The 27,295-nt window shown below is 41.4% G+C and overlaps 1 protein-coding gene across 1 annotated transcript in view; it reads left to right on the forward strand.

The window, feature by feature from the left end:
* Positions 1–24,315, forward strand: part of CCDC83 (coiled-coil domain containing 83) — a 76,762-nt gene extending 52,447 nt beyond the window's left edge. The window contains exons 7-11 of the mRNA XM_002708468.6: positions 1,781–1,849; positions 18,442–18,563; positions 22,205–22,284; positions 23,390–23,595; positions 24,011–24,315. Of these exons, the coding sequence (XP_002708514.1) occupies positions 1,781–1,849; positions 18,442–18,563; positions 22,205–22,284; positions 23,390–23,595; positions 24,011–24,172 (639 nt within the window). The 3' untranslated portion in view covers positions 24,173–24,315. The remainder of the gene's footprint in view (positions 1–1,780; positions 1,850–18,441; positions 18,564–22,204; positions 22,285–23,389; positions 23,596–24,010) is intronic.
* Positions 24,316–27,295: the final 2,980 nt, after the last annotated feature.

Here is a 27,295-nt window from a genome sequence, read left to right on the forward strand (position 1 = left end):
TCGGTTAGTGTTAGCAGATACTAGACTCCGAGGCTGCTTCTCGGCGCCTCGCCGGCTCTGAGCCGCTTCAGCCCGCGCCTCTCTCATCTGCGCGGCTCGGCTTTGCGCGCACACTTCGCGGTTACGCACTAGCCCCCTCGCGTCTGAACCACGGCCTCGCGCCAGCCCCGCGTTCCCTATCTATTCACGCCCCGTGCTCTCTCTGCACGCGGCGGCTTCCGCGAGTCACACAGCGTAGCTTGCATCTCCATCACTAGCATTCAATCCAAGTTCCCTGGGCTAGCCTGGCGAATTCAACCCAGCTTACGTCTCCGCCCCACGGTTTGGCTTCCCGTCCTTTGCTCCCCGGGCTAATCAGACGGATCCTAACCAGGCTTACGTTTCAGCTTCTGGTTTCAACTTTTTCGCCCCCCATTCCCGGGCTAACTTGAGAATCCCAAAGTGGCTTTCGTTTCCGCCTTGGCCTGCCCCCCACGGCTTCAATTTCCCTAACATTTTTCTCTACCCGGTATATTTCCCCAAGCTTTCCTCCAACAATACTCCTCCCTCATTTCTCCTGGCCTCTCCCCACAGTCCGTATCCGAGTCTGTTTGTTCTAGCTTTCACTTTCGCTTTCGACCTTAGAGATTTCTCCCAACTTCCCCCCGTAGTCCGTATCTGAGTCTATGCCTAGGCTTTCAACAGCTTCTTCCGGCACCTTTTTTGTCCGGCTTTTCCCTAGGCTGTTTGCTAGTCTCTCTCTCCGGTAATTTTCCCATTTCTTCCCATTTCTTCCCTCCTAAGTTTCCTATCCGTTCTAGGTTTCCTATCCGAGTCACGGCACCATTATGTCACTCCCCCTCTTCGTGGAGGAACGACACAGGACCCTGCGCTGTTCTTTTGTCTGCTCGGCCCTCCCCGGGTTTGCTGCTGGTTCTTCCCGGGTTGGCTACTATCCCTTCCACCTCCGTGGAAGGGCAGTTCCCCCTGGCCACATTCCCCACTTCCGCAGGGGAGCGGCACACCGCCGGCCGGCTCTCTCGGGGGCTGCACAGGTGTTCCTTCAGCTAGATGTTCCCCTTAGATGTTCCCGGTGCATGCCGTCTCTCTCCTCCTTTATAGTCCTCCTCTGCCAATCCTAACTCGGCTGCCCACATGCCGAGTACGCTGCTCTCCTCCAATCAGGAGCAAGTCCTACAGTTTATTGGCTGAACTGGAGGCAGCTGTGCAGAAGCTGTTTACTTCTCTCCCAGTGCCATATTGTGGGAGAGCAGATGCATAGAATAAGTCTTAATTCCAGTAACTCAGTCCAGTCCGGGCTGCTCCCCACACCTTTCCCTTTCTCTGTAACTCTTACTTCTCAAATTAATTAATTAATTAATTAAATGTTTAAAAGAGAGAGAGATGTATTATGTATTCATGATCTCGCTATGTATTGGAATATGTCTGTGAATTTATACTTAAAGAATATTTGATCGCTACAGTTTAGCCATCTTACTTGTAAAGCTGATCACTTAATGATTGATTGACTTCACCAAGGCAATCGGATTCAGTCACAGTGGAGGCCAAATGAATGGACAACCACATACAGTGTCTAGTTCTCCACATTATCCCTACTGGATGATGTAAATCAGCTAAAACAATTCATGAAAACTAAACCAAAAGTTCTTAGATATGTTCCCAAGTAATTACAAAATACAATTTAAAATGAGTGATCAGATAAACTAATTGTGCATCTCCATTACTGATATTGTGAATCACCATGTGGCAACTCTTCCTTAATTCAGAAACTTTCTTTTAGAATGCTGTAAGGCTCATTGATAAGAGCAGTTATCGAGAGATCTGGGAGAATGACTGGCTAAAAAGAGAGGTAGGTGGAATTTACCATAACAAACAATTTCTTAATTTGTTGAATTGGGAATCAGTTTTGATTATAAATCAAAGTCATAGGGAAAACATAGAACTTTGACTTACAGAGATAAAATAAAATCAAGTGGAGTGTTAATCTTATTTTGATATGTTACTCAATGAATACCATATGTAATCTCAATAATGGCCAAAAATGTTTTAGATTTACAATGCATACAATATATTCAAATGTACACATTTTCTTTATGTCCTGACACTGACTCCATCTTCCTCATGAACCTATTTCCTCGTGGTGATGGGACAAAGGTAAAGGAGCATTCTAATCTCCTTCTCTACTGATTGAAATTGCTTCCCTGCATGACGTGGTCTCCTCTGGAAACGTGTTCAGGCTTTTTCACTTCCTTTCCTTCCCCTGCTCCTCTCTGAGATGGACCCTTGGTGCAAAGGGAAGAGGGATGTACGTGACCTTCTGTGGATATGTTTCTCAAGACAGCTCTTTGGATCCTTGCCCTCTAAGCTTGTCTCGTCTTCTCTTCCCACTAGTGACTTCTGGACCTATTCTGGACCTTTGGACATTTTTTTGCAGCCAACACCAATGCGATTACAGACATTTACCTATGCTCAAGTTGTCCCTACCCTCTGTATCTCACCCTGGCCCCATCCGCAGGCTGGCTTCACACCTCCTTCTCAAGAGCATACAAAAGTTGCTGTACTCAGGTGTGCAGCCTTGGTCTCGGCTTACCTCCATCTTTCCTTACCAGCAGTGCAAAACTGCTTATGCTGCAGGTGGTTATGTGAAGACTCTAAGGCGGGTCTCTCAACTTCCACACTATTGACATTTGGAGCTGGAAAATTCTTTGTGGGGTAGTACTGTCATGTTTTCCTTGCATTATACATGCTGGTCCCTCTGCCCTTACTTTCATTACCTGCTTTCCCTCATCTGCTTTGATAACTACAACTCCTTGTTCAGGCTCAAACTTTGATGACCAATTTCCTTGTGAACCATTTTGAAAATTCTTCACAAGTCCTGGGTGTCTGCTCTTTCATTTTCTCTTGCTTCATTGCAACAATTGCTAAAATATACTGACATTGCCTGCTTATATTTCTATCTCCATAATAAGAGGAGCAGGCTATGTCTTTTCAACTGTATATCCATGGCACTTAAGAAACAGACTATGCATATCGGACTTAGAAGACAGAGCACAGGAAAGTATACAGTCAAACCAAAGAAAAGAAGAGGAAATTAGAAATCTAAAAAATATTGTTGGGAATCTACAGGATACTATTAAAAAACCCAACATTCGGGTTCTAGGAGTTCCTGATGGCATGGAGAGAGAGAAAGGATTAGAAGGCCTTTTTAGTGAGATACTTGCAGAGAACTTCCTGGGTTTTGAGAAGGACAGAGACATCCTAGTACAGGAAGCTCATAGAACCCCTAGTAAACATGACCAAAAGAGAACCTCACCACAACATGTTGTAATCAAACTCACCACAGTGAAACATAAAGAAAAAATTCTAAAATGTGCAAGAGAGAAACGTCAGATTACTCTCAGAGGATCTCCAATTAGACTCACAGCTGACTTGTCATCAGAAACCCTACAAGCTAGAAGGGAGTGGTGAGATATAGCCCAGGTACTAAGAGAGAAAAACTGCAAGCCCAGAATATTATACCTGCAAAGCTCTCATTTGTGAATGAAGGTGAAATAAAGACCTTTCATAGCAAACAGAAATTGAAAGAATTTGTTGCCACTCATCCAGCCCTGCAAAAGATGCTTAAAGATGTGTTACACACAGAAACACAGAAACATGGCCATCAATATGAAAGAAGGTAAAGGAAGGAAACCTCACAGCAAAAGATCACAGGGAATTCAAAGCATATATTAGAAAATATCTTTGGCAAATGGCAGGGCAAAGTTACTACTTATCAATAATCACATTGAACGTAAATGGCCTGAACTGTCCAGTTAAAAATCACAGATTGGCTGATTGGGTTAAGGAACAAAACCCATCTATTTGCTGCTTACAAGAAACACATCTTTCCAACAAAGATCCATACGGACTGAAAGTGAAAGGCTGGAAAAAGATATACCATGCCAACAGAAATGAAAAAAGAGCAGGCATAGCCATCTTAATATCGGACAACATAAACTTTAGCACAAAAACTGTTAAGAGAGACAAAGAGGGGCACTATATAATGATTAACGGATCCATTCAACAGGAAGATATAATGATTATCAATGTATATGCACCTAATTACAGGGCACCGGTTTATTTAAAAGATTTGTTAAGGGACTTAAAGGGAGATTTAGACTCCAATACAATAGTACTGGGAGACTTCAATACTCCACTCTCAGAAATAGACAGATCAACAGGACAGAAGATCAACAAGGAGACAATAGATTTAAATGACACTATAGCCCAAATGGATCTAACAGATATCTAGATATCTACAGAACTTTTCATCCTACACATAAAGAATTTACATTCTTCTCAGCAGTACATGGAACCTTCTCTAGGATTGACCACATACTAGGCCATAAAGCAAGTCTCAGCAAATTCAAAAGAATTAGAATCATACCATGCAGCTTCTCAGACCATAAAGGAATGAAGTTGGAAATCAGCAACTCAGGAATCCCTAGAGCATATGCAAACGCATGGAGATTGAACAACATGCTCCTGAATGAACAATGGGTCATAGAAGAAATCAAAAGAGAAATCAAAAATTTTCTGGAAGTAAATGAGGATAACAGCACAACATACCAAAACTTATGGGACACAGCAAAAGCAGTGTTAAGAGGAAAGTTTATATCAATAGGTGCCTACATCAAGAAATTGGAAAGGCACCAAATAGATGAGCTTTCAATTCACCTCAAGGATCTAGAAAATCTGCAGCAAACCAGACCCAAATCCAGTAGGAGAAGAGAAATAATTAAAAGCAGAGAAGAAATCAACAGGATTGAATCTAAAAAACCATTACAAAAAATCAGCCAAACGAGGAGCTGGTTTTTTAAAAAAATAAACAAAATTGACACCCCATTGGCCCAACTGACTAAAAAAAAGAAGAGAAAAGACCCAAATCAATAAAATCAGAGATGAAAAAGGAAACGTAACAACAGACACTACAGAAATAAAAAGAATCATCAGAAATTACTACAAGGACTTGTATGCCAGCAAACAGGGAAATCTATCAGAAATGGATAGATTCCTGGACACATGCAACCTACCTAAATTGAACCAGGAAGACATAGAAAACCTAAACAGACCCATAACTGAGACAGAAATTGAAACAGTAATAAAGGCCCTCCCAACAAAGAAAAGCCCAGGACCAGATGGATTCACTGCTGAATTCTACCAGACATTTAAAGAAGAACCAACTCCAATTCTTCTCAAACTATTCAGAACAATCAAAAAAGAGGGAATCCTCCCAAATTCTTTTTAGGAATCCAGCATCACCTTAATTCCTAAGCCGGAAAAAGATGCAGCATTGAAAGAGAAGTACAGACCAATATCCCTGATGAACATAGATCCAAAAATCCTCAATAAAATTCTGGCCAATAGAATGCAACAACATGTGGGGAGCAAACCGGACTAGACTGAGTTACTGGAATTAAGACTTATTCTATGCATCTGCTCTCCCACAATATGGCGCTGGGAGAGAAGTAAACAGCTTCCGCACAGCTGCCTCCAGTTCAACCAATAAACTGTAGGACTTGCTCCTGATTGGAGAGCAGCGTACTCGGCGTGTGGGCAGCCGAGTTGGGATTGGCAGAGGAGGACTATAAAGGAGGAGAGAGACGGCATGCACCGGGAACATCTATGGGGAACATCTAAGGGGAACATCTAGCTGAAGGAACACCTGTGCAGCCCCCGAGAGAGCCGGCCGGCGGTGTGCCGCTCCCCTGCGGAAGTGGGGAATGTGGCCAGGGGGAACTGCCCTTCCACGGAGGTGGAAGGGATAGTAGCCAACCCGGGAAGAGCCAGCAGCAAACCCGGGGAGGGCCGAGCAGACGAAAGAACAGCGCAGGGTCCTGTGTCGTTCCTCCACGAAGAGGGGGAGTGACATAATGGTGCCGTGACTCGGATAGGAAACCTAGGACGGATATGAAACTTAGGAGGGAAGAAATGACTCGGATAGGAAACCTAGGACAGATAGCAAACTTAGGAGGGAAGAAACGGGAAGAACTGGGAAAATATCGGAGAGAGAGACTAGCAAACAGCCTAGGGAAAATACCGGAGAGAGAGACTAGCAAACAGCCTAGGGAAAAGCCGGACGAAAGAGGTGCCGGAGGAAGCTGTTGAAAGCCTAGGCATAGACTCAGATACGGACTACGGGGGGAAGCTGGGAGAAATCTCTAAGGTCGAAAGCGAAAGTGAAAGCTAGAACAAACAGACTCGGATGCGGATTGTGGGGAGAGGCCAGGAGAAATGAGGGAGGAGTATTGTTGGAGGAAAGCTTGGGGAAACATACCGGGTAGAGAAAAATGTTAGGGAAATTGAAGCCGTGGGGGGCAGGCCAAGGCGGACAGGAAAGCCACTTTGGGATTCTCAAGTTAGCCCAGGAATAGGGGGCGAAAAGTTGAAACCAGAAGCTGAAACGTGAGCCAGATTGGGATCCGTCTGATTAGCCCGGGGAGCATAGGACGGGAAGCCAAACCGTGGGGCGGAGACGTATGCTGGGTTGAATTCGCCAGGCTAGCCCAGGGAACTTAGATTGAATGCTAGTGGCGGACACGTAAGCTACGCTGTGTTACTCGCGGAAGCCGCCGCATGCAGAGAGAGCACGGGGCGTGAATAGATAGGGAACGGGGCTGGCGCGAGGCCGTGGTGCAGACGCGAAGGGCGTGGAGACCGCGGAGCGCGCAAAGCCAAGCCGCGCAAAGCCGGGAAGCTGCGCAGATGAGAGAGGCGCGGGCTGAAGCGGCTCAGCCGGGAAGCCGCCGAGAAGTAGCCTCGGGGCGGGCAGCGGGAAGCTGCGGGGATAAGAGAAACAGAAGTTTGGAAGTGGAGTGAGAGAAATGGGAATGTTGGCAGACAGAAGTAAAATGGGAGAAATAGGAATGCCCGGAGATAGAGAAATAGAGAAATAGAAAGGCCTCCCTACAATACAACAATTAGAAGGCTTGGATTCGGTCTGCCCGATTAGTGAGGCGATGAGCACCTGGGCGGCTAGCAGCTTATGCGCCGCAGGTCACCGAAGACAGGCACGAATTAACATCAGTAAGGCCTCCCCACAAAAAGGCAATGAGAAGGCTTGGATTCGGTTTGCCTGATTGTTAGGGCTTGTAAGCCCCTGCGGGCAGAGCAGAGCATGCGCTGCAGGGCACCGAACACAGGCACGTATCAGCGCCTAAAAACCTCCTCACAACATGGCGAAGAGAGGACCCGGATTCGGTTTGCCTGATAGGACTTGTAAGAGCCTGTGGCAACTCTAGCAAGTAGAGCAGAGTGTGTGCCGCGGGACACCAAAGACAGGCGCGTATCAACGCCAAAAATAAAAAGAAAGGGGGATCTGTGGGGAGCAAACCGGACTAGACTGAGTTACTGGAATTAAGACTTATTCTATGCATCTGCTCTCCCACAATATGGCGCTGGGAGAGAAGTAAACAGCTTCCGCACAGCTGCCTCCAGTTCAACCAATAAACTGTAGGACTTGCTCCTGATTGGAGAGCAGCGTACTCGGCGTGTGGGCAGCCGAGTTGGGATTGGCAGAGGAGGACTATAAAGGAGGAGAGAGACGGCATGCACCGGGAACATCTATGGGGAACATCTAAGGGGAACATCTAGCTGAAGGAACACCTGTGCAGCCCCCGAGAGAGCCGGCCGGCGGTGTGCCGCTCCCCTGCGGAAGTGGGGAATGTGGCCAGGGGGAACTGCCCTTCCACGGAGGTGGAAGGGATAGTAGCCAACCCGGGAAGAGCCAGCAGCAAACCCGGGGAGGGCCGAGCAGACGAAAGAACAGCGCAGGGTCCTGTGTCGTTCCTCCACGAAGAGGGGGAGCGACAACAACACATCAGAAAGATCATCCACCCAGACCAAGTGGGATTTATCCCTGGTATGCAGGGATGGTTCAATGTGTGCAAAACAATCAACGTGATACACCACAGTAACAGACTGCAGAAGAAAAACCATGTGATTATCTCAATAGATGCAGAGAAAGCATTTGATAAAATACAACACCCTTTAATGATGAAAACTCTAAGTAAACTGGGTATGGAAGGAACATTCCTCAATACAATCAAACCAATTTATGAAAAACCCACGCCAGCATCCTATTGAATGGGGAAAAGTTGGAAGCATTTCCACTGAGATCTGGTACCAGACAGGGACGCCCACGCTCACCACTGCTATTCAATATAGTTCTGGAAGTTTTAGCCAGAGCTATTAGGCAAAAAAAAAAAAAAAAAAAAAAATTTAAAGGGATACAAATTGGGAAGGAAGAACTCAAACTATCCCTCTTTGCAGATGATATGATTCTTTATTTAGGAGACCCAAAGAACTCTACTAAGAGACTATTGGAACTCATAGAAGAGTTTGGCAAAGTAGCAGGATATAAAATCAATGCACAAAAATCAACAGCCTTTGTATACACAGGCAATGCCACGGCTGAGGAAGAACTTCTAAGATCAATCCCATTCACAATAGCTACAAAAGCAATCAAATACCTGGGAATAAACTTAACCAATGAAAATTACAAAACCTTAAAGCCGGCACCACGGCTCACTAGGCTAATCCTCCACCTAGCAGCACCGGCACACCGGGTTCTAGTCCCAGTCGGGCTGCTGGATTCTGTCCCAGTTGCCCCTCTTCCAGTCTAGCTCTCTGCTGTGGCCAGGGAGTGCAGTGGAGGATGGCCCAAGTGCTTGGGCCCTGCACCCGCATGGGAGACCAGGAGAAGCACCTGGCTCCTGCCATCGGATCAGCGCGGTGCGCCAGCCATTGGAGGGTGAACCAATGACAAAGGAAGACCTTTCTCTCTGTCTCGCTCTCACTGTCCACTCTGCTTGACAAGAAAAAAAAAGAAAGAAAAGAAAAGAAAATTACAAAACCTTAAAGAAAGAAATAGAAGAGGATACCAAAAAATGGAAAAATCTTCCATGCTCATGGATTGGAAGAATCAATATCATCAAAATGTTCATTCTCCCAAAAGCAATTTATAGATTCAATGCGATACCAATCAAAATATCAAAGACCTTCTTCTCAGATCTGGAAAAAATGATGCTGAAATTCATATGGAGACACAGGAGACCTCAAATAGCAAAAGCAATCTTGTATAACAAAAACAAAGCTGGAGGCATCACAATACCAGATTTCAGGACATACTACAGGGAAGTTGTTATCAAAACAGCATGGTACAGGTACAGAAACAGATGGATAGACCAATGGAACAGAATTGAAACACCAGAAATCAATCCAAACATCTACAGCCAACTTATATTTGATCAAGGATCCAAAACCAATCCCTGGAGTAAGGACAGTCTATTCAATAAATGGTGCTGGGAAAATTGGATTTCCACGTGCAGAATCATGAAGCAAGACCCCTACTTTTCACCTTACACAAAAATTCACTCAACATGGATTAAAGACTTAAATCTATGACCTGACACCATCAAATTATTAGAGAGCATTGGAGAAACCCTGCAAGATATAGGTACCAGCAAAGACTTCTTGGAAAAGACCCCAGAAGCACAGGCAGTCAAAGCCAAAATTAACTATTGGGATTGCATCAAATTGAGAAGTTTCTGTACTTCAAAAGATACAGTCAGGAAAGTGAAGAGGCAACCGACAGAATGGGAAAAAATATTTGCAAACTATGCAACAGATAAAGGGTTAATAACCAGAATCTACAAAGAAATCAAGAAACTCCACAACATCAAAACCAACAACCCACTTAAGAGATGGGCCAAGGACCTCAATAGACATTTTTCAAAAGAGGAAATCCAAAGGGCCAACAGACACATGAAAAAATGTTCAAGATCACTAGCAATCAGGGAAATGCAAATCAAAACCACAATGAGGTTTCATCTCACCCCGGTTAGAATGGCTCATGTTCAGAAATCTACCAACAATAGATGCTGGAGAGGATGTGGGGAAAAAGGGACACTAACCCACTGTTGGTGGGAATGCAAACTGGTAAAGCCACTATGGAAGTCAGTCTGGAGATTCCTCAGAAACCTGAAGATAATCCTACCATACAACCCAGCCATCCCACTCCTTGGAATTTACCCAAAGGAAATTAAATTGGCAAATAAAAGAGCTGTCTGCACATTAATTTTTATTGCAGCTCAACTCACAATAGCTAAGACATGGAATCAACCTAAATGCCCATCAACAGTAGACTGGATAAAGAAATTATGGGATATGTACTCTATAGAATACTATACAGCAGTCAAAAACAATGAAACCTGGTCATTTGCAACAAGATGGAGGAATCTGGAAAACATCATGCTGAGTGAATTAAGCCAGTCCCAAAGGGACAAATATCATATGTTCTCCCTGATCGGTGACAACTAACTGAGCACCAAAGAGGAAACCTGTTGAAGTGAAATGGACACTATGAGCAACAATGACTTGATCAACCCTTGTCCTGACTGTCGAGGGACAATTTACCATTTTATTCCTTTTAGTGGTTTTGTTTTTTTTTTTTTTTTTTTGGTTCTACTTAGTATCATTGGTTGAACTCTTTAATTAACACACACTTATTCTTAGGTGTTTAAATTTAACTGAAACGTGATCCCTGTTAAATACAAGAGTGGGAGTAAGAGAGGAAGGATATATACAGTTCGGCACATGCTCACTCGGACTTACCCCTAATGGTAGAGCTAGAAATGTACCAGGGGATTCCAATTCAATCACATCAAGGTGGCATGTACCAATGCCATCTTACTTTTTAAAGTGATCAATTTGAGTTCATAATTGACCAAAAAGATAGGATTAAGTGTCAAAGGGATTTCATAAATAACACCAGTGTCTGCAAATAATTTATAGAATTAAAAAGGAGAGAATGATCCTACATGGGAAGCAGGATACACAACAGACTCATAGAATGGCAAAAGCCCTTAACAGCACTCTGGCCTCAGAATCAGCCCTTAAGGCATTCAGATCTGGCTGAAGAGCCCATGAGAGTATTTTAGGCATGGAAAGCCAAGACACTCTGGGGAAAAAAAAAAAATGAAAGATCTCTGCGAGTGAGATCCCAGTGGAAAGAACGAGGCCATCAAAGAAGGAGGTACCTTTCTCTGAAGGGATGAGAGAACTTCCACTTTGACTATGACCCTGTTGGAATAAGATCAAAGTCGGCGAACTCAAAAGGTTTCCATAGCCTTGGCAACTCATGACTAGAGCCTAGGGCGATTACTGACTCCATAAACAACAGTGTCAAATTGTTAAGTCAACAACAGGAGTCAGTGTGTACTTACTTCTCATGTGGGATCTGTCCTTAGTGTGTTGTCCAATGTGAAGTAATGCTATAACTAGTACTGAAACAGTAGTTTACACTTTGTGTTTCTGTGTGGGTGCAAACTGATGAAATCTTTACTTAATATATACCAAATCGATCTTCTGTATATAAAGACAATTGAAAATGAATGTTGATGTGAATGGAATGGGAGAGGGAGCGGGAGATGGGAGGGGTGTGAGTGGGAGGGAAATTATGGGGGGGGGCCATTGTAATCCATAAACTGTACTTTGGAAATTTATATTTACTAAATAAAAAAAAGAAACAGACTATGCTTATTAAGTAGTTATTACATGAATGAACATTGCTGAATATAGATACAGTCATTGAAGGGCAAACTGCATCGTACTTTTCCTGAGGATATACTGAAATAGAATTATGGAAGTAAGAAAAGGAACCCAGCCACAAACAGGACAGGAGGAGTTAACTAGCCAGTGCTATTTCAATAATTTTCTGGAAGACAAAAAACAAATAAGAAAACATATTGTTGGGTAAAACCAGCAGACAATATCTGGTCCAGATGTTAACAAGAGTCTGCAGTGGATGTGCAAAACCCAATCTGTTTTTGGAAGCCTGGAAGCTTATCTGCTAAGAGTCTGTGTGTATGACAGATGGTATGAATAGGATCTGGAGAAACAAGAGGATTACTTGATGTTCTGCACAGAGAACATCTGTATCAATAAGCACTGCCCCACCCCCCACCATTCCTTTTCACACAGAACACAAGTGTTACTCTTGGACTAAGAACTTCATGGCTGCTCTTTGAGAATATTGTACAAATTACCCAATTAGAGTAAAATTTTCTACTGTAGACATTAGACATTTCTATGCAGAAAATCCTTCCCTGTCAACATTTAGGAAGCCATGACTTAGCATCCCACATCTACCTCTCCCTCCTAAATTTGCCAGTTGGCTTGTCGTAGTGTCCCATATAGACTCTCTATTCCACATGCCCATTCCAAGGAGTAACCTGTTATGAAAACAGACCTATTTACACACTGGTAAAACAAATCCTCACCATTCCCCAGACCTTTCTTACATATGAATAGATAATCAGGGATCAACAGGCATAAAAAGAGAAAGCCCAAGTAAACTAACAATAATAAAGTAAAATGAAACACTAAGAACCAAAACTGGGGACTGGTGCTGCAGCACAATAGGTTAATCCTCTGCCTGCAGCACTGGCATCACATGTGGGTGCCAGTTCTAGTCCCGGTTGCTCCTCTTCCAGTCCAGCTCTCTGCTGTGGCTTGGGAAAGCAGTAGATGATGGCCCAAGTGCTTGGGCCCCTGCGCCCGCATGGGAGACCAGGAAGAAGCTCCTGGCTCCTGGCTTCAGATCAGTGTAGCTCCGGCCGTTGCGGCCATCTGGAGTGTGAACCAGCAGAAGGAAGACCTTTCTCTCTTTCCCTCTCACTGTCTGTAACGCTACCTCTCAAATAAATAAATAAAATTAAAAAAAAAAAAAAAACAAAACTGTCCAGGAAAGAAAGATGTAGAAAAAATTCCGGGAATTGGAAAGATCTTTTATTAATATAATAAAAAACCTGAGAAGGCATTTTATTTAGAAAACAAAATGCTTTAAGACAAAGAATTAATCAGATGTAAAATAGAAAATGGAACCAATGTCTTAGAACAGGAACCTCAACTTTTTTTTAAAAGAGAGAAAAATAAGAAATAGAGTACTAATGCAAGGTATGTAATATACAACTGATACTAATCTCAGGGAGAAAAATATAGAGAAAATAAAAGGAAGGAAATCATTGATTAAATCACAGCAATTGGCAGGCAATTTGGTGCAGTGGTTATTTTCAACCTAGAATTCTGCACTCAGCTAAACTAGATTAAGGGCAAAATAAAGCTATTTTCAGAAATGCAAGGGCTCAGAATATTGACTTTTCAACCCTCCTCAGGAATTTATTTGATAATATACTTCAGCAAAACAAAAAAGTAAACTGAGTAAGAGAAAACAGAAAACAATGTACTTCCCAATATACCAAGGGAATGATAACTGTGCTGGAGACCTAAAAAGCACACTGTCTGGATAACAAGTGAAGTCACTTCCAGGCTCCGAACCCACAAATTGAATAACCAGCTGTGCTAACTCCACCTTAGTGTACCACAGGCATCTCAAACTCCTAAACTGACTTCATCTTTCTCTTTCCCCAAAATGCTGCCTCTTCTCTGCTGTCTCTCCCAGTTAAGGATCCCACCACCACCAAGTTACCCAAGCCAGAAATGTGGGAGTTATTTTAGAACTGTCTATTCCCTCTCCCCACCCAGAAAGCCTCTTAATCCCATCTTCTCCTTAACTTCTTTGCATTGCCCTAGTTCAGGCTCTCACTAGCTCTCTCCAAGATCTTTCTGTTCCATGTTACTCGGTTTCTCTCTCCTGCACTGCAAGTTTCCTTCTTTCCATACAGCATCAGATTCATCCTGAGATCGAAAAATGAACCTGGTCCTGTTACTCTTCTGCTTCTGATCATCCAGTGGTTTACCCTCCAGTTAGCTCAGTGGTGCTAGGGTGTGTGAAAAGGGTCTCCTGGAGAAGAAAGTTGGACCCACATTGTGTGCGATGCAGAGATATTTGGACTCTATCAGATAACAGAGTCACTGAATTCTATTTCTTAGCAATTTGAGTGTTTCTGGTTTCTAAGGACAGCAATATCTTAGCTATCTAATCAATTCCTCTCACTACTTGAAATTGCTTTTACATCAAATAGTTACCCATCCTGTGCCATCTGTTACACAACTCAATACTTTTTGAGAGAACTCACTTCAAACTATGTAGCTCTTTTAAACAAGTTATCTTTTTTAAATTCAATTTATTTTTATTGTATTTGAAAGGCAGAAAGAGACAGACATACAGAAAACTATATTTCATCTGCTGTTGCACTCCTCAAATGTCCGCAACAGCCAGCTCAGTCCAGGTCTCCCATGTGGGTAGCAGCAACCCAAGTACTTAAGCCATCATCTGTTGACTCCCAGAATGAACATTAGTAGGAGCAGAGCTGGGACTCAAACCAAGGCACTCCAAAATGGGTCAGGTATCCCAAGTTGCATATTAACTACTGTGCCAAACACCCACCCTCAGCAAGTTGTTCTTACATGATTCTCAAACGTTCATCTTCAGCACCAATTTCTGTGGGTCTTCAGCTCTGGACCTACATCTTTATTTGCCTGCTAAATATTTCCACATGGATTTCCCAAAGGCACTTCAAACTCAATGTATCTAAAGCAAGACTCATTACATTTTCCTCCTACATTTCCTACATTTCCTTTTTCATCATCTGCCCAGATACCAAAGATTTAAAAAAAAAAAGTCACTGTCAGCTTCTACTCTTTCCTTTTCCTTGCTCTTTAATTGACTTCTTATAGTTTAGTAGGCTTGGAAACAAGGAATTTAAAAATTCATATGCTTTCTGTGAGAACAATTATCTTTAAATTGTCTTTATATAGTCATGGTGAATAGGAGTTCACACTATCCCCCAAACTAATTAGGGTGAATATTCTGTTTTAAAAAAAATAATTTTAAAAACTTAGAGTGAGCTCAGTAGTCAAAGAACATTAGTGAGAAATGTAACTCTTATACTTTTATTAAAGACAAGATTATAATCCTAATCACACTAATTTACCAATTAAGTTCTTATACTATGTCATACAGAAAATTTGTATTTGACTGATCATAAATGCTGTTTTGGCATCTTTCTACTAAAGCTACAAGTTATGTTTTGTCTTGTTTTATTTGTTACTTCTCATAATTCAATGGAAATAAAATGTAGGGGGGAAAAGTAAAATTTAATTGAATTAGGAGCAGAAAGAACTTTGTAATAAGGGACAAATCATTTTAAGGAAACTCACCAGATTTAATTTCTGCATTTAGATAAATTTTCCATTAGATAAATTAATGAAAAGTAATTCTGATTATCAGTACTAACACATGATTCAAAAATTGCCTGGAAAAAGAATAATGCATGCCAACTGATTTCTTTGGGAAGGTTTAGAATGGGTGACATAGGATTTTAATAATGCGAGATATTTCTCCATTTAACTATCTTTCAACAATAACCAATGTTTAGATTTCTGGGAAGGATACAGAGATATCCTTTTGTGTGATTCTCACTATCTGGTTTTATTTAGCATGACTATTGGGAAAATGAAGAAACTTGAAATTTACAAATGGCTTAGACTAATTTAACAAACAGAAAGCCAGAGAAACCTAGGCAAAAGGATTCAAAGAAGTTAGCAATCAGAATTTCAAGGTATATGGCTAACTTGGATCTCTCAGGAGAAAATTTTGAGAACAAACACTTTGTCTGGAATGCTAAGTTCCTGACTTATAATAGTTTTACGTAAATTATTTTTCCCAGTTTCTATATACTTTTATGGGTATTTATAGTGAATATCCTTTTCATTTTTTTACCCCAGAAATCCAAAGGTATTTATATGCTTCCATGATTCTGATTTCCCAACATTTCAAAAAGCAGAATGTGGATAGCAAGTGATAGGAACATTAGTTCTTACTCTAAAGTGGCAGATGATGTCATAAGATACCCTTAGTCGGAAAGACTGGATGTAAGTTCCCCAAAGAGTCCTCATTCACAGCTTTGGAAGGAAACCAAGAACTGTGTGTGCTGCCTCCCAAGCATGCCAAGCCCTAAGGTTAAACATTTCCAAATGTTCTATTAATTCCTTCTGTTTACAACCTCTGACTATAATTTCTTTCTTATCCTGTGACATTTGAAAATCATAAACTTTTCCTTAAGGCATTCAAGATTTTAATCAAGTTAACCATCTCTCAACATATAAGATCCTACAACAGCAATATCTAGCTTTGTAATTTAGTACTATGGACTCACATGGTTTGTTAAACTGTTTGAAACAGGTAAATAATGCATGCTTTTCTTCTAACCCCAAGTCACCAGCAATATTTGAGACTTTTGACTGGTATTGCTTTGCATTATAATCATTTGAGTTTTTGTTCAAGGATTACAAGGTCTCTTGAGGGATACATTTATGCCTTGTTCACGTTTGTATCCTTGTACATCTAACTGGTACCTCCTCCATAATAAGAACTCATGCATACAATAATTGATGTATGTGATAGAGATATGCATTTTGCAATGTACTGAATGCTTCAAGATTCCAAAACAATTAAATCTCAATAAAAAAGCAGACAATGTTAATCATTTCCTTTAAAAAATTTATTTATTTTCATTTATTTCAAAGGCAGGGGCTGGGAGAGGGAGAGAGATCTATCTTCCATGCACTGGTTCACTCCCGAGATGTCTGCACCAGCCAGGACTGGGCCAGCCCAAAACCAGCAGCCTGGAATTCTTTCTGACTCTCCTACTTGGGTAACAAGTACCCAAATATCTAATCCATCACCTAATCCCAGGCTACACTTCAACAGGAAGCTGACATTGGAAGCAGAGCAAGGACGTGAACCCATCATCATAGCTGCTGTGCCAAACACCTGTCTAATGATCTCCTTCTAAGTACTCATCTCGGTTACACCCTTGGATACTCCTGACAAGAGATAGTGAATGTAAACCCCCATGCCTGTTCATCCCATAATGTGCCCTTGAAATTCTTTTCTTTCTATATTCATACCAGCCTATCACTTTCTTTATGTTATTTCCACTATCAAGTATTCTCTAGACAAAAGTTACCATAACACACCTCTTAAAGACTGAAGAGAACTCCATCAACAGAACTGGGAAATTTTGTTCATATTTGCATTAGCCATATTTTTTCAGTAAGCATTAACCAAGCCTGCTCTGTCTACCAATGATTGCCATCATTTACATGATGAAAGCAAGATTCTTTAGTTTGGCTCATTTCCCACTTCTCCCCACTCCCACTTTGCTTCTGTCTACAATAAAATAATCATGCCTTTGTACATGTGGTTCCTTCTGCCTAGAATGTATCTTCTTGTGTCTACTATGGGAACCCTTATTTAGCTTTCAAGATTCAGAGTAAATGTCATCTCTTCTATGAATTCTCCCTTCTTCCCTGACACCTGACAGAATTAGGGTGAACCCCTCTCTCCTTCCATAGCATCTAGACACCTTCCGTGATGGTCTTTATCATTGCTTTCTGCTTTCATCACCTTTTCTCTCAGTAAACTAGAAGATCCTAGAAGGTTACTGATGATGATCATTTGCTTCCAAAGTGTAATATGATTTCTGGCTCACAGGCATACAACATAACTGTAAGAAGGGATGCGTGAACAATATTTCCTCTATGTGACATTTCTCAGAATTGCTGCTCAGAGAGAGCAACTGCTGGCAGAAAGGGCTATTAGGCTGTTGCTTCTCTATTTAAAACACCATAATGTATAATTTTTCGTTGTGTTGTTTTTAATTTCCCTTGGATAGATCCTCATGTGGCTGACAATACACCATATCACTAAATTAGTTAGCCTTGTGTTGTTATTTATCTGTGCCCTTTTGAAGGGTAGAAAAGGACAATTCCTGCTATTGTGTAATAATGGTCTTTATTAGTCCATTTTCTGTTCCTATAATAGAATACCTGAGGTTTGGTAATGTAGAAAAGAAAAGAAGTTTACTTAGCTCAAAGTTTTGAGACTGAAAATCCAACATTCAGCAGCCTCTTTGGCTCAGTCTCTAGCAAGGGCCTCCTTGGCTATATAACAAGATGGAGAAAATGGAAAGGAACCGGCTGCCTGCAGAAGCGAAGCCAGAGAAATTCAGACTGTTCTTGTAACAATCCAGTCTCATGTGAACTAACTTGGGTTCCACAGGACCACATTAATTCCTTCTGAGGGCAGTGCTCCCAATGACCTAATCACCTCCCACTAATCCTCCTCACCCCCACCACCCACCAAAGATTCCATCACCTCCCAGTATCACCACATGGATGTATCTTTGGGGGAACACATTTACACCATATCCACATCAAAGTAGTGCCCATCCATACAAACAAGTGATGCTGGTGACTTAGAAAAGAGTCCCATTCTCGCTTTCTGTGAGAGGAAGAACAAATCAAACTCAGTAAATAAATAATATGATGGAGCTTCCCCTCAGGCTCCCCGGAAACTGCACTTTTAGGAGTTACACTTGGTACAGAAAACATAGAACTAAGTAAGTCCAACATCCATTCTCTTCTTCTTAACAGATTGCAATACACAGAAAGGAAGTTGAAAAATTAGAAAAAGTTATTCATGAACTGGAAGAAGAAAACTTGGTGCTTATTGATCAACTTTTCAACTGTAGACTTGTGGATCTCAAAATACCCAGGTGAAAGTCATTAGTGTACTTAGAAAGTATTCTTGTAGATATTTGTATCTGTAAAAAGTTGTTTTTTTTTTTTAAGGTTGTTTAACTTTTTAACACTTTAGCTAGAAAACAACAGTCAAAAAGAAAAGGAGGCCGGCGCTGCGGCTCACTAGGCTAATCCTCCGCCTAGCGGCGCCAGCACACCGGGTTCTAGTCCCAGTCGGGGCGCTGGATTCTGTCCCGGTTGCCCCTCTTCCAGGCTAGCTCTCTGCTGTGGCCAGGGAGTGCAGTGGAGGATGGCCCAAATGCTTGGGCCCTGCACCCTATGGGAGACCAGGAGAAGCACCTGGCTCCTGACTTCGGATCAGCGTGGTGTGCCAGCTGCAGCATGCCAGCCGTGGCAGACATTGGTGGGTGAACCAACGGCAAAGGAAGACCTTTCTCTCTCTCTCTCTCTCACTGTCCACTCTGCCTGTCAAAAAAAAAAAAAAAAAAAAAAAAAAAGAACTCAGAAAATGGCCATGATGAAAGAATAAGATTATTATTACAGAACACTGGTATACTGTAAATGTCAACTTGCTTTTTCTATAATGCACTATAGGAATAATAGGAAACAGTTAAGATGAACACTACACTACACTGCCAAATTCCAAGAGCCTCCAGGCCAGCAGGGGAAATGGTCATGAAGTAATTATACTATAGTGTAACAAGAGATCTATGAGGAACACGAGAGAGAGAGAGAACTTTCTGGAAGCATCTTGTAGATGTTCTGGTTACCTTGTGGACTACAGAATTATTTCCTTTAATGAAAAAATCACACTACTTTGTAGTTAGTGAAAATGGGCTGGCATTCCAAGTCCCATTTGTTCCCGCACAAGAGAAACCAAATGTGTAGTAGATGGCATTGTATTTTAGGTTAGCTTTTTTCTTACCTGACCGGAAAAAAAAAAAAGGTCCTAATTCTAATATACCAATCTTGATGGGAAACAATAGCCCTGGAATATGGAATTAAAATTCAAAGTGGCATTCCTAATTTAGACAAGTAGTCACAAACAAGAAATAAACAAGAAATAATCTAAATGATGGTATGTTTAGGAAGAGAGGGGAAATCAGTCACACAAATATAGCTTGTAAATGTGCAAGATTGGGACAGAAACATCTACATGTAGGAGTTAAAACAGATATTGAGTTGAATATGATGGAAGAGACAGAAGTTTCCATCCAAGAAGGCCCTGTTGCTCGTGTGACATAGAAACATACTATTTGTGACATGATAAAGTATTTGTTATTTACAAACTTTCTAATGTGTTCCAACAAAGATGGGTATAAGCAACTTGTAGGTTCTTTGCCAAGCTAAGTATAAGGCATAAGGATATAAGGTTAGAGAAATTGGGAGATATTATAATTAATTACTTTATAGGTTGAAAGTTGAGTGGAACAGGATAAACAAAGATGCAAGCTGCCTCCCTTCCCTGATTACCTGTGCTCCACAAAGAGTAGATGGCACTGTAGATAATGAGGTGAGGCTGAATGGCTGATTTCTGGACTCCTATACTTCCAGTTTCTCAAGTTGATGCCCTGCAGAACCCTGGGCCTCTCTTTGGCCAGCTCTTCTGTGCAATCAGGCCTCCAGTTCCACGTGCTGTCCTACATCTAGATCTTGCATGCTGCTGCTGCTGTTGCTGGTGTGTGGCTCCTTAACCACTGCCCTACCTGCTGTCCACTGTCTATTTCTGAACTGGCCACTCTCTAAAACGCTGGTCTCACTTCCCTGCTTCCATCAGCCCAGGCTGATACATCTGACTTGGTACTGATGACTATGAAGTCATAATATTATAACAAAAGGAATTCTTTCATGGGCTAGAGAGGACTTGACAAGGACAGGAAGGGAGCTATGAAACTTCTAATGGGGGTTTTCATTAAGTTCTTTTACACTGTAGTATGCAATTTAACCCTATCTTCTGTCTTCCTTACAAAAACTTTCAGTAAAACCCACATTGTTCAACAATGCTTTGGAGGTTAGTCTTATTTAGAGACATGGAGTGCTTCAGAGTTAGACAGAATGAGCATTTCTCAAGCAATGGAAACATCATAGGTAAAATTCTAAGTTGTCCTGGTATATGCTTTCAAAGCAGCCTGACCTTTCCCTTTGTAACCAACCTTTGTCAGTGTTGATTACTTATTTAATGTCTGTTTTCTTTCTTTGAAGCAACTGTTTAGGAACTTTTCAAAGATTGACATAAAGAAAACAGAAATGTATAAACTCTTAATTTTCTATTTGTTTCTTGTATAGAGGATAACCTGAGAGTGTTCACAAACTTTTGCTGTTTCTATTTCCACATCAAAGAAAATAACATATTTTGCGATACACTTCCCTATCCATCTTTTGTTGAAATTCAGTCTTCTCTAATACTACTAGGGTGATGAGAAACAGACTTGAACTGTCTCCCATGGACACATAAAACATTTTCTTTTCCTATTTAGATGGGGAATAGGGTATTCTGGTTAATGGAGTGCCTACATTTCCCATGCAGTTTTCCAAACTTTTTCCCATGACAATTCACATACATAGAATGTCATTGGATGTTTTTAACACATTGGGGTACATGGATGAGGCAACCGTCAGCCAGAAATGACTGCCTTGAGACCCCACTGCCACAAGACTGAGGCTAAGTGAGCCAAAACCTACAACTGAACACACGACATCATTTCCAATATTTTTTGTCACTAAACAGCAAGTGTTGCTATCCTTCTGTGGCATAAAAATGACACACACTAATGATGAAGAGGGAAAGCTAGATTTCTGATGGTTATGCCATTTAATAAGATCTTAATTATTAAGACAGTAAAACTAGGAAAAAGAATTACATGGCCGACAAGAGCTACGTGAAAAACCCACCTTCGCTATGTCTATAGAAGGTTGTACAGATATGAATACTAGATGTACTCACAGTAACTGCTGGGGCCATGAAATCACCTAATTCAGGGGATTCACTGGTTGCTGATTATCTATGTGTAGGTGCTGCTTGCATATCTACACAAGTCCAATTGCTTCAAGCTCTTTTCAGCAAACCTCACACAAGGGTCATACAGAGCTTTAATGACATCACATTTTCTGATGTAAAATTTAGTGGCAGTTCCAAATAGGAGTGCATAGAATTAAATACATGCATACAACATCAAGAGCATCTATACAGCACTTCAGTAGGTGTGTAACTGAAATGTGTCACTCAGAGAAAGCCAGGCCTGGATGGCCACTTGGGTTCCCACTGTTCATGTTCTCTCTTTTCATCTCAGATCTTTCCCATCCAGACCTCTCACTCTTCACCTGAGCTACAACAAAGTAAGACCTAATCAGTGTCCTGCACACTCTCGTTTCTGGGGCTCTTCCAGGAAACCTTTCCTTTCCTCAGGCTAACTCAGGTGCTTCTTTGTTCTTCCTCCAGCATTCTCATACTCTGCTAGTTACCCATCACAGCACAAACCACCACTTTCAAATACTGGAATTTGGCTGCCATCTCATGGGGCCTTATGCTCTTCATGGGTAGAAATGACATCTGTTTTCAACTATGTGTCTCTAGTACCTAGTAAGGAAGTAGAAACTAGTGAGCATGTCATACAGTATTTATCGACAAACAGCCTGTTCTTATTTGTTCTTTTAGGCGACTATATCTTACTCAAGCTGCTGGGCAGAGTGTGCCACTGGAAAGAAAGCCTTTGGAGTTGCCAGAAACATGTCCAGGTATTATATTGCAACAATGATGACATATTTTTAAAAACTGAACACACACTTATTGAGCATCTACTAAGGGCAGGTATCCCACATACGAGAACTATTCAGAGCAAAGATGCATGCCGACTTCTCTAGATTTCTCTTCCTTGCAATGTTTGTACTGATCTATCTCATTGTTTAAATATAATTTTAAAAACAAAGTCCCCATGTTTCATAGTGAATTCAATAGACCCTAGGTGAGAGTTTGGGTTGCTGTCTAAACTGGCATAGTTTGGGTCACAATTTAGGCAACTAAAATGGCAAAAGCCAACTAGGTTCCCATGTGATTACTGTAACTTCTTGGCTAACAGAAGGAAATACAGTTTAGATAGTCTCTTAAAATGGGGCTCCCTTTTACTTTAATACATAAATTCTACAGTTCTCATTTCTAATTCTCAGAGTTCTTTCAAATTAAAAATATGACAAATTGGGGCAGGAATTTGGCCTAGCAACTAAGACACTGATTAGGATGCCCACTCCCTACATTAGAGTATCCTGGTTCAATTTCCAGCTTTGGCTCCCAATTCCAGCTTCTTGCTAATGCATTCTCTGAGAGGCAGTGGTGATGGTTCAAGTGGTTGGATTTCTGCCATCCACACGGGAGACTTGCATTGAGGTCCCAGCTCCTGGTTTTGGCCCCACCAGTTACTGCAGGTATTTGGGGAGTGAACCAGTAAATGAGAGTGCTCTTTCTCTTTGCTTATCAAATAAATAAAAGATACGTGGCAGGGCCGGTGTGAATCAATGGGTTAAGATGTGATGCCAGCATCCCATATTGGAGTGCCAATTTGAGCCCCAGCTACTCTGCCTCCAATCCAGCTCCCTGTTAATGCACCTTGGAGAGCAATGGAAGATGGCCTGAGTACTTGGGCCCCTGCCACCCAAATGGGAGACCCAAATGGAGTTCCAGGCTCCTGGCTTTGACCTGGGCCAGTCCTGGTGCAACCACTTGGGGAATGAGCTGGTGGATGGAAGATTCTGTATCTCCCTGACACTCTTCCTTTCAAATAAATAAATACATGACAAATGTATGTTGAGTTTTTCTGTTCAAAATAATTTTTTGTATTCATCCTAGAAGAGAAGTCAAAAGTGCAACCTATAGAAGTAGAAAGTAGACACATGATGAGCTCATCAGTTAAGAGCAGTGCCCTCCATCTCAGTCATCAAGACAGTATCAAAGATGCCCAGCACCTGAAGATAGATGAAGATGAGCTCTCATGCCCAGAATTTGGAGGCTCTGATATGAAGTATTTACTATATGAGGATGAGCAGGATTTCAGGGTAAGATGAATGAGAACCCAATTTTGAGTACTAAGAGAATACTGTAGAAAAATTTTGTTGTGGGCCAGCAGAGGGCTATGCATATATGACCAACACTTCTCCATTAATTATAGAGCTTGAAGAGGATTTATTTCTCTACTCTAGCCAGTAGCCCACTGCCCTACATCCTATGTGAGCAAGCCTGCCAACTGTGCTGCCTGCTCTTTAGATCTTGCTTACTAGGCCCACTGGGTACATAAATTTACTTTTTTTTTTATTAATTTACAGGGTTTCTCATATTTCACGTGTTAAATAGCATTGAGGCAGTTAGAACAGTGAAATCTGTCAGATAAAGGCCAATTACTGTAAGCAAAACCTGATTTGTCCAAGCAGATAACCTGCCAAATAATTTCCCTTGTGTGTGTCTCCCTCATAGGAATATGTCAAGTTGGGCCCCCTGGAAGTAAAGCTTATGTGTGTGGAGGGCAAGAAAATGCCCATTCATTTTCAAGATAAGGATGCTCCAATCAAGCTCCATGAAGATGTCAGAAGTCCAGAAAGCTGCATCACCTGTAAGATGGTGAAGTCTCTTCTCTAAGATTAAAAGATGCAGAGTAAAAACCTTTGCTTACAAATGTCTTAGGGAACTGAAGTATATTCAGTTGCCAATTCAGTCCATTTCAAACCAGTTGTTATTCCTAAAGGTCATAATTACATTTGAAATTAAAGTTCCAAGTACTCAACAATCATCACTTGGCATGGAATGGGTGGCAAAAATGAAAGCACACTTTGTATTCCTATAGTGAAAGTCAGAAGCATGCCAGTGGGTTCAAGTTGGTCTCCGAGGTTCCTTTCCATTTACAGATTCACTGATTAACCCATGGCTCTAATATGAAATAGTTCAATTAGGAATGTTTCTAGAAAAAATTGAGAGGTTTGCACAGCACTGATACACATCCTTCTCTCTCAGAGTGAATGACAACAGTCAGTCTATAATCCAAGCCTATTTTGCAAGTCACAATGAATATTCAAAAAACTGAAATCACACAGAATGTTTTCTCTGACCAGAATGGAACTAAACTAATGCTAAAACCAACCATAAACATTCCAAATAAGTTGAAGGAAACAAGACACTTTTTAAAAAGCATAGAAAAATATTTTGAATTGAACAATGATAATACACAGATAAAACATGGTGGGATTTGGCTAGAGTAGTGTATTAAAAAAAGAAAGGCTGGGGGCCAGGGCCATGGCTCACTAGGTTAATCCTCCGCCTGTGGCGCAGGCATCCCATATGGGCACCAGTTCTAGTCCCGGCTGCTCCTCTTCCAATCCAGCTCTCTGCTGTGGAAAGCAGTAGAAGATGGTCCAAGTGCTTGGGCCCCTGCACCCGCATGGGAGACCAGGAAGAAGCACCTGGCTCCTGGCTTCGGATTGGTGCAGCTTCGGCCGTTGCAGCCATCTGGGGAGTGAACCAGCAGAAGGAAGCCCTTTTTTTCTCTCTCTCTCTCTCGCTGTCTGTAATTCTACCTGTCAAATTAATTAAATTGCAAGCTGATACACAAAAGATAAAATCAACAAAGCCAAAAGTTGATGTTGAAGGGTTAATTAAAATCGACAACCCCTAATAAGGCTGATCCAAAAACAGAAAAAGAAAACTCATGAAAAACGAAGCATAACTAAGGACATTATTAAGAAAACAGTAAGGGGATATAAAGAAAAAACCCTTCCCAATAAATGTGACAATTTAGATGAAACAGAAATGTTTCTCGAAAGCATTTCTGGAAAATAAGAGAAACTACAAATTTTGAATAGTTCTATATCTGTTAAAGAAATCAAGTGTGTAATTTAAAATTTGGCACTAGGAAAATTTCAAAGCCAGGTGACTTCACTGGTGAATTTTTCCAGACATTAAACCAAACACACACAAATTCCTTTCAGAGTATATGGAAAAATAAACATTTGCAAATCATTTTAGGAGGACAATATAATTCACTCTAAAGCCAGAACCCTGCAAAACCATTATACAAAAAGAAGTCATGAACATAGGAGCAAAACACTCATCTATGATGACAGAACTCAGGATAGTGGTTATGTTGGGGGTGGGGTCACGAATAGGATGGGACATAAAGAAGTTTCCTGGTAAATCTTGATCTGAGTGGCAGTTAACATGAGTGTGTTCACTTGTAAATATTTGTCAGACAGCAGACTGATATATACTTCAAAAAAGTTTCAGAAAATCGTATCCCTCAAATATCTATATTCTAATGCATTCCATGAAGACAGTATGTAAAGGCCATGCTGCACAGTGAAGGGAGACAAGAATGTTTCCTGACAGGAAGAAAGACAAAATAGTTAATCAGGGTAGTCTTTCAGAGGTCAACAGGAGCAGAAATTCCTTGGAAAAGGTAGTACAGGCGCCAAGATTGCGACAGTGGCTTAAGCTGCCCCGTGACAACAGCATCCCATATAAGCACCAATTTGAGTCCCTGCTATTGCACCTGGGAAAGCAGCAGCAGATGGCCCACGTACCTGCACTCCTGCTACACACTTGGAAAACTCGGATGGGGTTCCAGGTTTCTGGCTTTGGCCTGGACTAGCCCCAGCTGTTGCAGCCACTGGGGGAATGAACCAGTGGATAGAAGTATGCTGCCTTTTAAACAAATAAATCAATCTTTTCCCAAAAATATTTAAAAGGCTAATATGGATTTGTCACTTCTAAAGAAAAGCAAACTTGGATGGGCCTTGCAAATGCAGCAGTTAAGCCACTGCTTGAGATACCTGTATCCCATATTAAAGTACTGGGGTTCAAGTCCTGCCTGTTTTGGATCTAGCTTTCTGCTAACATGTGCATCTTGGGAGGTCGCAGATGATGGCTCAAGTATTTTGAGTACCTGCTACCCACAAGGGAGACTTGGATGGAGTTCCTGGCACCTGGCTTTGACCTGGGCCAGCCTTGACTGTTGCAGGCATTTGGGGAGTGAATCAGTAGATGGAAGCACTAGCTCTCACTCTCTCTGCCTTTGAAATATTTTTTTTAGAAAATAGGAAAATTTTCACTATTTTTAAAAAATCAAAACTTTTTGTAATAAAACTTACTTCCCTCAGATAGAAGAAAACTTGATGACTTCCCTCTTGGACAAACCAAAGGGCTTCCATTAACCAACAAAAACAGCCTATGTGACAGCTCACTGATTTCAGCAGGGCAGCAGAAATTGACATTCTTTGTCTCTGAAACTTACAAAGTTCAGACCATAAGATTATTAAGACAAGCCAGGCATAACATGGTGGGACATTTGTCAGCTGTGCCAGTTTCTCCTTCACAATGTCAATTTGAATCAGAAGAAAATAGCAAATGGCTAAAAATTTTGCTTGTTGCCAAAAGGATGTCAGAGTTGAAAAGGCATCGTTTGGAAAAGGAAGGGGAAAGAATATCCTTTCTTTCTGCTAATACCATTTTTAGGTTTAGGATTTGCAGAACAGTAGTATCTCTAAATCAAATCTGCAGGATTTTCTTAACAACCACTATTCTAAATACATGGTCGCTTTGTTTAGTGACATTACCAATCTCACTTAAGTAGTATCATTGTGAACATAAAATCAGTGCCACTCATTCAACAAAACATTTATTATTAAAACATTTAACCAGTCATTGCAGCCAAGCACTGAATGTAAGATTTCAGGGATGCAAAATCAAATTTCCCTTCTTCAAAGAGCTCTT

This window comes from Oryctolagus cuniculus, chromosome 1 (genome assembly GCF_051225735.1).
Source record: "Oryctolagus cuniculus isolate XC-2025 breed Fujian yellow rabbit chromosome 1, ASM5122573v1, whole genome shotgun sequence".
Classification (NCBI taxonomy): domain Eukaryota; kingdom Metazoa; phylum Chordata; class Mammalia; order Lagomorpha; family Leporidae; genus Oryctolagus; species Oryctolagus cuniculus.